We start from the raw sequence: 11,120 nt of genomic DNA, 5'->3' as shown, positions 1-11,120 counted from the left end.
CAGAGACAGTGTAGTAAAGCAGTAAGAACTTGCCCACATGCTTATGGGCGTCATCCGTGCTGAGGTTGCAGATTGTGACGTTGTAGATCGTTAGGTTTTGTTCATTTATTTGCACTGGCATCAATCTTTGATTGCCCAGTGGATGTAATTTCCGGTAATATATGCTGGATGTCCAACGTTTTTTCCTGTATGCCGTACCTTTGCTTGATCAGTTTTGGTCCTGTGCATAATTGCTCGTCGTAATGGGCTCAAATTATCTAATTTGGCCTAAAGACATGTACGAACTTTAGTGGGCCCATTAAGTTAATGGGCCGTTACTAGGCCGAAAGTTAATGGTCGGCCCTCTTACCTCCCGGGTTGTTAACAGGCCGACATCGAAGTGGGCAACAGGTGGGCCCAATTGATTTCATGGGCCGTTAAGAGGCCGTTACTAAGTTCGGGCTACATATGGCCCAACGATACCGTGGGCCTTTAGCAGGCCGAAAGAGACAGCGGGCTTGTACTGGACCATGAAGAGCATGGGCCGCTAAGAGGCCGAAAGTCAGGTCATATTGTAAATGGCCCAACTGTGTTGTGGGCCTTTAGCAGGCCGAAAGAGAAACCGGGCTGGTATTGGACCATGAAGAGCATGGGCTGTTAAAAGGCCAAAACTCAGGTCCGACTACAAATGGCCCAACTCATTTATGGTCCGTTAACAGGCTGAAAGGCACACAGGCCGGGAATTGGCCCAACACTTAAATGGGTCGCTACAACGCCAAAACTCAGGTTCGACTACAAATGGCCCAACTGATTTATGGGCCGTCAACAGACTGAAAGAGACAACGGGCCGGAAATTGGCCCAACAATTAAATGGGTCGCTAAAAGGCCGAAACTCAGGTCCGACTACAAATGATCCAACTGATTTATGGGCCGTCAACAGGCTGAAAGACACACCGGGTCGGAAATTAGCCCAACATTTAAATGGGTCGCTAAAAAGACCGAAAGATGTACATCCTGAAAATTGGCCCATCCATTGAATGGGCCGTTAACAGGCCGAAATCTCATCGGGCCGATATTGTGCCCAAATATATAGCGGGCTGTTAACGGGCTCGAACTGACGATGGGCTGCAATGGTGTCAAATCTTTAACGGGCCGTTGACGGGCCGAGCTGGCACATCTCGTATGGATCGTGGGCTTAAATGGACCTGAAACAAGTAGGTCTTATATGGGCCGGCCTGCTAATTTTTACTGGGCCGGCCTTTTTCACCGGAATGGGCCACTGTTGGGCCGTGCCACATGTCGACCTATCATAGGCGCCTCCTGTCCAATGAGTGGATGACATCTGTCCCAACGGTGAGGCAACACGTGTTTCCTCCGGCCAATGATGATTTTACACGTGCAAAATCCCCATTGGTCCGGGCTGTTAACGGATTATCGGATCCAAAACCGGACCCGATAGCTTAACGGCGTTTCGTTACGGTGGATGCCACGTGTCGGTCACCCTTGACGAAAGCACTTCTATGACGCGCGATTTATCGTCATGGAAGTGGACACTTTTGTGATGATAATTTTGGTAATGTCATAGAACACTTTTACGACAGCACAGGTATCATCACGGAAGTGTATGCTTGACAAAAAACGCGGCCTACTATAACAAACACGTATCATCACGGAAGTGTATTTTTTTTGTATTGCCTCCGAAACTATGAAGAGAATAGAACCATATCGAGGTCCTAATTGTACAGTCTCTCTTTTTTTGTTTGATCCGATTCGTTTCGACCAATGGAAAACGAAAGAGAAATGTTCGCAGAGAGAGAGAGAGAGAGAGCAAGAGAGCGCAAGACCTCCCGCCGGCTCTGCCTCACTCTTCGTCAGAACCACACCACGCCTCCTCCCATTTTCAAACCACATTGTGCCGTTGCCCTTGGTCTTGAGCGCCTTACCGACCCAAAGACCTCTCTTCATCTGGACTGTGTTGGAGACGAGCAACGATGGGTTGTTTCCTCTAGAGAGTAAGCATTATTAAACCCATTAAGCGTCACCATAAGGGCGGCCAACCAGCTATGCCATGTGGCGCCAAGCTGGTTGGCCGCATTGAGAAAGCTCTTGAAAAAAAAGATGGAGGTGAGGAATTTTTTAAATACTTTTTTTCCTTTCTTAGAAGGAGGTGAGGACTCACATATTTTTTTAAATGGAGGGCTATGCAAAGTGGAACTCGCTGGTAGGCCGCGATGGAATTTTTTTCTTTTTTACTTCTATTTAAGATGAAGGTGAAGAGATTTTTTCTGAGATATTTTTAGATGGAGGTGAGAACCCTATGTATTTTTTAAAAATAAAAATGTGCGTACAACTTCCTCTCAAGCGACGTCACAGGGTGGCGCCCCAACCACTAGTGCTTTTCATTCGTTATAGTGTAGCATGCGATGTAGCTTGAGCTATGGTAATCTACATATCAAAGGGAGATGTAGCAACTGGATCTATGGTAATCTACATATCGAGTGTTTTCACGTCCCACGCGGCAACAACGTAACGCAGTGGCCAGAGTCTTCTCCTCACATTACGGGCAATATGGCAGCGTCCCCAACTGCGGCAATCAGCACATGCAAGCGCAAGCAAGTCGTACACACACCCACATCATGTCCTCCAGTTCTTCCTTCAAGTTGTACATGGTCTGGGCCCGCTTGCAGCAACACTGTTTTGTCTGGTCACGCGTGATGATTGCATCCGCATGATCAGGTGGCGTGCGAGGAGGTTTGCGTCAGACAAAAAATCAATGGGTTAAGAAAACGTTTTCCAAATTGGTGATGTTCCTCTCCAATGTCTTTCTTGTAGAAAATTGTTTCGTTTGCCACATAGTATCATTGAAAGCTCCAATCGTAAGCCAAGTGCCATTTTCCCCATCTTCGATTCATTTCAACAGTTCCCACATATGATGCCTTTCATGAGATTTAATTATGTTCACTATAAACAAAAGTACCCCGCCACTTAGGGCTATAGGGATTGAGCCGGATCAAAACATCAATATAAACCGGGCTAACGGTAAGCTCTTTTATTTCCACACTATGATCATGAAAGAGAGTAATGCCCGCACCTTTTTCATGGTTGCCTTGCACGATACATATTTTGAGGCCTAGTCTCCATCGCAATTTATTGACATACCTATTGCTTTGTCGCGTTTCTTAGACCGAGACTATCTTAGGCTTGTAAGTATGCACGAGGCGTATCAGTTCTTGAACTGTTCGAGGCTGCCCGAGGCCCCACACAGTTCCAATTTAGCAACGTCATGACTCCTGACTCGTATCAACTACTTACGTATATAATAATGAAAATGATGAAATTGTAAACGACTTTGTAGTATGTTCGAGTCAGGATAAGGGCAAGCGGCCGCGAGACGGTTCATGTCAGGAAGCGGGATTTTATTTGGACAAAAGATAGTTTCGTATGATCCAAGGAGTAAATGATCTTTTCGTAGTTATGTTGCGTTCAACGGTATGTATGGACTTGGGCCTTGGGTAAACTAAGCGTGGCGTGCATGTTGTGAATTACAACAATGTTACTGTATCTGTGATTGTTGTTCAATGGCAACACACGAGCAGACTAGCCTTACAAATATGGGACCGGCTACCTGTCAGTTGACTCAAAACAGATTTTGGGTCAGTCGACTGACCCAAAATTTGTTTCAGTCGAGTCCACATCAGACAAGTGCTATCGCAATGCATATATCCAGTTGGTCCATAGTTAATTAGTTTATCCACCTGCAATTGACGTGAGCTGGCATGCATTTCAAATGGCCATGCATGTATACATTTCAGCACATCACTAACGCTACTTTTTTGGGGTATCAATGACGCTGCTGCAATTGAATCACCGCCATCAGCGTGATGGATGCATGCAACACGGGCCCGCAAATATCAGATGTACATATTCATGTTTGGTTCATACTCCCTCCGTCCGTGAATAAGTGTACATCTAGCTTTTGTTCTAAGTCAAAGTTTTAACTTTATAGAAAAAAGTAGTATCATATATGACATAAAATTGATATATTATGAAAGTACATTTGAAAACGAATCTAATGATACTAATTTAGTGTCATAAATGCTGCTACTTTTTCTTATAAAGTTGGTCAAAGTTTTAAAACTTTGACTTAGGATAAAACCTAGATGTACACTTATTCACGGACGGAGGGAGTAGTTAGTATTTTCCCACACTATTTTACTCAGTAAGATTCTTGTTGTGGAAAATAAGGCCACATGTCATACACAAAAAATATATGGAAAATTTCTTATAGGCAAGTCAAAGTGTGGCTAACAATTTAAGTGCCTAACCTAAGGCAAGTTCGGCTAAATTAGTGTGGCAAACTATGAGACGGCTACCGGTTTTAACTAGCATGATTTAAATTACTACGAGTTGTAAACCTGATAACCAAAAGTAGAAAAGAGGAGGTCACCTCAAACTGTAATAGTTGTGCTGCAGTCACCTTATAAAATATATGAATAAAAATAGTGGCATCGGTCTTACCTTAGAAACATATAAATCAAATAATGACAAATTTTAATACAATTTATACAAAAATTGCATTTTTTATAATATACAAGAATAAGTATATAATGTTGAAAGTTTCGCAAAAAGAAGTTTCCTAAGAAGGAATAATTTAGTTGATTTCGTATTATCATTAAAAAGAAAGAAAAATAAAAAAAAATCAAATATTGACAAAACTTACACATTTTACATAGAAGGGTTTCGCAAAAACAAAATTGCACACATTTTACACATAAATTGCGCTTTTTACAATACGAAAGAATAACCATATAATAGGGGAACGATATTGGTATTACCGTTAAAGAAATAAAATGAAATAAAATTAAAACTAAAATGAAAACAAAGCAATGAATCTTTCTAGGGAGAATAAAACCCTTTAAGAAGAAAGAAAATAAAAATAAAAAATTAATGAAATTTTCTAGGGAAGATTAAAACCTTTTAAGACAAAAGAAAAAAATAATGAAGTTTTCTAGGGAAGAATGAAACACTTTAAGAAGAAAGAAAATAAACTTAACAAAAACTAAATAATGAATTTTTCTATAGAATAATGAAACCCTTTAAGAAAAAAAATAAAAAAATAAAACTAAAACTAAATATTGAAGTTTTCTATGTAAGAATGAAACCCTTTAAGAAAAAAATAAAACAATAAAACTCAAACAAAATAATGAAGTTTTCTATGTAAGAATGAAACCCTTTAAGAAGAAAGAAAATATAAAAAGAAAAAAAGAAAAAAAGTAAAATTTTCTAGGGGAAAATGAAACCCTTTAATTTTCGGAAATACGCAAAGCTTGCGTATCATTCATTGATACGTAGAAGAGAAATTACAAAGACATGCAAGAGGAAAAGAGAAAAGCACCACACAAGTTGTGGGAACAACAAGAAGAGATACAACACAGGAGAGAACTCTCCTAGCTCAAACTCCGGCAGACAAGCCAAAGATACAAGATACAAAGGCATCTAGGTCACGCTGTGACCAACGCTGGGCACCATCGTCACACTGTCGCGCCTCCAGGACGAACCGGATCAACGTACCTCCCACCTATGTGCCTAGAGGATCGGCAAGTGGGGTGCAGGACCCGGACTTAAAGGAGAAGCCATAGAGAGAGCGCCGTCGAGGCCGTACATAGCGCCCCGGATGCTCATGCCAAGAGGAGCATCCTGGACCAGCAAAGCGTCCAAAGTCTCCAAAGCCAACACCGAACACACCACGAGCAGCAAAACAACGCCTTCATGAAGGATACAACGCCGAGACGCCGCCGCTGTCCGATCTAGTGAACCAAATCTGGGGTTTCCCCCGATACTCGCGTAGGGGCGCGGGGAAGAGGCCATGATGGCACCTCCAAGAACGAAACGACACCCGTAGGTGTCGCTGCCGCCAGCATCGGTGAGCCGAGCAAGGTTTTCGCCCCGGCCAAATTCCACACAATCCCAAAGGTTCCATAGGATTCAGAGACAAGGCTGCCAAAGCAGGCCAAGACCACAACCACTCGGAGAAGAGCCGCACCATTCACCGAGGAAGATGACGTTGTGCGCCGCTGGATGCACCACCGTAGATGAGATGGAGCGCAGGGGAGGGCGGAGGAGAGGGAGGGGACGCGCTGCGCCAGGGTAGCCGGTGACGATGGCAGGGAGGGAGTATGGAGGCGGCGCCAGATCTGACACTGGACGAAAGCCGCGGGGACGGCCACCATGGGGCGCGCGGGGGGGGGGGGGGGCACCGGATCCGCAACCAGGACAAGCGCCGCCGGCCGCCAGGCCGCCGGGAGGGGCGCCGATGAACCATCAGGAGGCGCCCGTCAGCCGCCGCCGCCACAGAGGGAGACCCCGCCGCCGCCGCCACGGTGTGGGCTTCGCTCGGTGGTGGCCTCCGGCGGCGGCGAGGGGGGTAGCTGGAGGAGGGGGCCGGCGATGGCGCGGTTGGGGACTGCCGCCCGTGTCGCCTGGGGTAGGCGACGCGGGGGCCGAGGGGTTTTTTCAAGTAATGAAACCCTTTAAGAAGAAAGAAAATTTAAAAATAACTTGCATACAAGTGTGCTTTGAAATTGCACTTTCGTAATATGCAAAAAATAAGCATACAGAGTGCAATTTTTCGTATCTACTGTAATTTACACACAAGGTGTATCATACTTGCGTGTATACTTACTTTCAAACACAAAAATAAAAATATTTTTTCTAAGAAGAAATCAAGTATAGTGGCATTGGTACCACCCTTTAAGAAGAAAGAAAGTAAAAATAACAATGATACAACTTGCACACAATTTAGACCTAAATTGCAATTTTTTAGTTATGTAAGAATAAATATGTGATAGTGAATTTTACATAAAAACAAAGTTTTTGAACAAGGAACGAATTAGTGGCATTGATATCATCTTTAAAAACAAGAAATGAATTAAAAACTAAAAATTATAAAACGAATAAAGTTTTTTAGGAGAGAGTAAATTAGTGACATTTGTATTACTCTTAAGAATAAAGGGAAAAAAAACCTGCACACAACATTGCAGTGAAATTGCACTTTTTATAATAAGCAGTGAATACACATATAATAATGCAGCTTTAGGAGTCTAGTCTAATTTTTGTGTAATTTTTTTTACTCTCAAAAAAAATTTACACAAAAATTGTATAGTACTTTCATGCATACATACACATAATAATAATAAATGTATTTAATTAGAAAGAAATTAGCAGAAAGCAATTAGCATTGTTATTACCCTTAGGGAGTAAGGAAACAAACTAATTTTCCACACAATTAGAAAAAAAAATGCACTTTTTATAATCTAAAGAATAAATATATATATAAGAGTGAAGTTTCCATATTCTAATGTAATTTGTACATCTATTACTTACACGTATACATTTACACACAGTCAACATCCGAAAATACATATAAAGAAAAAAAAACTCAACTGAGAAATAAAAAAATAAAAAAATACACGTGTAGAAAACAAAAGCAACCCATAAAAAAGGCGCATAAACACATCAAAATTCAGTCCAAGAAGGAAATCAACTGACCCAAAATAGGGGTCAATCGGCTCCAAACAGCCTGGTACACCCCGCGCCTCCGCCGTCTGCAAGCGCTGGCGCCGCCTCGTCTCCGACCGCGGCTTCCTCCGCCGCTACCGCCGACACCACCGCCGCAGCCCTCCCCTCCTTGGTTTCTTCCGCGACGAGCTTCCAGACCTCACCTACACGCCTACCATGGAGGCCCCCGATCGTATCCCCGCCGGACGCTTCTCCTTGCATCTGTACGACAGCCGCGCCAGAATCCTCAGCTGCCGCCATGGACTCCTGCTCGTCGCCCGCTCATCGCGAACCAAGTTCCTGGTGTGGAACCCCGTCACCCGCGACCAGCACAGGCTTGTCGCGCCACCGGCGTTCGACACCTACGCAGCTCAGGTGGACGGGGCGGTGCTCCGGGCTGCTGGAGACGCCCACCACTTCCAGGTGGTATTGGTAAGCTACCAACAGAAACAAGTGGTCGCCTGCATTTACTCCTCGGAGACTGGTGTATGGAGTGATCTCATGTCAACACCAGTCCAAAGCGCGGCCGTGGATTGGGAAGGCATGCCTGCTGTGTTGGTCGGGGATTCCCTTCACTGGCTGCTCTCTTGCGGTGGTGCAGATGTAATTCTCCAGGTTAATTTGAGTAGGCGGAGCCTAGCTTTGATACAGGTACCGTCTATGCTTGCCCATGGTCATTTTGTGGACTTTATGACAGTTATGCGAGCAGAGGGTGGCGGGCTGGGTTTACTGCTCCGCAAGAAAGGCTTCACCGCCCAATTATGGAAGAGGAATGCTGGTTGTGATGGTGTTGCTTCGTGGGTGCTGGGAAGAACCATTAAACTGGACAAGCTACTTTCCCTGAATTTAGAGGAGATAAAGCGCATACAGATGATAGCGTATGCTCAGGAAAATAATGTGGTTTTCTTGCAGACAGTTTCCGGTGTCTTCATGGTCCAGCTTGAGTCATTGCAGTTCAGTAAACTTCCTGAAAACAACAACTGTGCCATCTGTTATCCATTAGAAAGTGTCTATGCTGCAGGTAAGACAGTTATGTTGATGGAGCATGCCGTTCACATTCTTTTGTGTTATTAAGCTAACCATTTTAAGTAGTGTCATATTGCTTGTTTCTTTTGCTGCTTGATGACCTCTTCAACATATAGCGAATTTGTCCAGTAGTGTTTCTGCTCTGATGCTTGTGTGATAGCTTTATTTTATATATGGTTATGATCTGGATTCACATCTGTAACTGGTAGCTAGTCTGGCAGTGTCATTTATGCTTTTTATGTCACCAGTTCATCATTGTATTGTATCTGGTTTGTCAACAAATATGTAGTGATGAGTTTTTTACATTATCACATATTGTTATTCGTTGAACTATGTGCTTCCAGGTTGAACATAGCAAACTGTCTTTACAGTTTTATTGTATGAATATCTGTTTAATATAACAATGAACACCGAGATTGGTAAATTCTTTCTGTAGCAATTAAACTAAACTTCACTGTTTGTCTTTTGACACATATAAGAATTGTATACTGGTAGTGTTAGTGCTGTTGCAGGTTTTTCTCATGTTGAAAGTATATTCTTTTAATTGACAGGCTCTATGGTTTTGTTTATCTTCCTAATGTTGTATCAGAACAGAGTTATATTTTTTTTCCAGATTACAGTTGTGAGTTATGTAATTATCGTGTTGATGCCTCCTTGTATCTATGTAGCTTCTATTAGGTTGTTTTGACTTCTTATCATTGCAGAAACAAGCATTGGTGGTGGACATGATGGAGCTGATCAAGATATGCTAGTATGATATACTGGTTGAGCAGGAAAGCTTATCTTCTGAATGTATGTTGAGGTATCTGAAGTTCTGAACTGTTCTTTCAAAAACATGTATTTTTCCCCCTTTACTGCCATTCCTCAAGTACTAAATTGCAAGAGAGGGTTGTAAACTTTTCTCTACAATATTTTGCTTAACTGTTCCCCACCTGTCCACTTCCCATCATGCTTTCATGGCAGGCTGCATCGTGTTTCTTTTCTCCATGCTCTGCTTCTTCATCCCTTCCTCAGCCACTCTCAATTCTCTTCCTCATGCTTTCACGCACTTACATTCTCTTTTATTCCACTGGATATGCTCTTTCGCCTGCCTCTCCCTTCCATCCAGCTGCCTTGCTATCAGTTTACCTCCTCATTAGTACTCCTGAAATCCCCTGTAGTAGTGCTAGTTTTTCTCCCTCTAGCTCCCCAGATGACTGATGACTAGATACCCTTCCCACTTTTGTGCAAAATCTCGTTCTGACTCAGTTATTGATTATAATGGTGTCATGTTAAGTGGTAGCAGAATGAAATACATCCTCTTTCATGCTTCATGGATTTTTTTTGTTTTAATTTACCACTTGCTACATTGCTTTTGATTAGTTTCTGATGGTTATGGATCTATCAGGTCGTAGTGTGATTTATATGTTCTTCTCCGCGTCAGTGACTGCCAACTCACTATAACTGAGCATACTTCCTTCATTTATATGGGCTTATCGCAATGCCATTTCACATTGCTGCTTGTTTTGGATTTGTGATACCCAGTGAACTAATTATTGTAACAAAATTTTGTAGCATGCCTTCGTGAAATGTTGTACCACTGTTTATCGTTCTACTTGCAGTTAAGTATTGCAGATTTGTGGACAGTTATTCTAGTTAATGGAACAAAATTTTGTAGCATGCCTTTGTGGACAGTTTTGCTTAAATATTGTCTCAGCGCCTCACATTGTTTTTTTTTTGAACAAAGAAGGGTATCCCCCTTCCGATTTCCATTAAGGGAAACCAAGCCCGAAATAGTCAGATGCGATACATCACGCCTCGCATTGTTACTTGCATATGCAATCGGGGTCATACAAAATCATCTGAATGGTATAAAACTTTAACGGCTTTTCCATGAATGCATGGTACAAATTTAGTTTGATTGATGTTGTGATTGCCCTGCAGGTATCTAGAGTTACATTCTGGTGTCTGAGATGCAGAAGGGGGCAAGGGGCTTGTTTGCAGCGACCCACAAGGAAAATTTGCCCACTATTTAGGATGCACTAGTCAGCTGTGAAATGGACTTGTAGGAATTAGTCGCTTATTTCGATCAACCCAGTCTATATCTAATTTCTGTAGTCAAATGGCCAACTGGGCATGAAGACATAATGAGCTTGGTACAATTAATTAGTAACTTTCATCTGATCTTGCTTGCATTTTGTGTGTTCTCATATTTTCACTGTCATCTTCTGATTGTGTTCCATGTTGTATTATATTAGGTCATATGCCCCATTTAGTGTGTTTATTTTTACCTGGTTCTAGTAATGAGTGTTGAGTGCTTTTGCATTTCCTGAGATTCAGGAAAAGGCTTGGATGAGATTGCTAAGGCTTGGAGTACGAAATAAACATGCCACTTTGAGATATGCAAAAGTTCACACAAGTGGTGCGCCGACATGCGAAACTCATTTTATTGATTGCTTCATCAATCAGAGTCGTTCAACATCATATGGTCCCATGATCTACATGTTCAGCTCTTTATTTTGAAGGTCACTTGGCGTTAGTTATTGCCCCACCTTTTGTTGCACTCAGCTATACAACCC

At 42.6% G+C, this 11,120-nt stretch overlaps 1 protein-coding gene across 1 annotated transcript; it reads left to right on the top strand.

The window, feature by feature from the left end:
- The first annotated feature begins 6,292 nt into the window (after positions 1-6,292).
- On the top strand, positions 6,293-10,739 carry LOC123494587 (uncharacterized). The gene is made up of 4 exons (XM_073501668.1): positions 6,293-6,403; positions 7,558-8,557; positions 9,267-9,364; positions 10,486-10,739. The coding sequence occupies exons 1-3, from the start codon at positions 6,293-6,295 to the stop codon at positions 9,317-9,319; spliced, it is 1,164 nt and encodes a 387-aa protein (XP_073357769.1). The 3' UTR covers positions 9,320-9,364; positions 10,486-10,739.
- Positions 10,740-11,120: the final 381 nt, after the last annotated feature.

The sequence above is a fragment of the Aegilops tauschii genome, chromosome 6 (genome assembly GCF_002575655.3).
Source record: "Aegilops tauschii subsp. strangulata cultivar AL8/78 chromosome 6, Aet v6.0, whole genome shotgun sequence".
Classification (NCBI taxonomy): domain Eukaryota; kingdom Viridiplantae; phylum Streptophyta; class Magnoliopsida; order Poales; family Poaceae; genus Aegilops; species Aegilops tauschii.
This window is presented reverse-complemented; position numbering and strand designations above follow the sequence as displayed.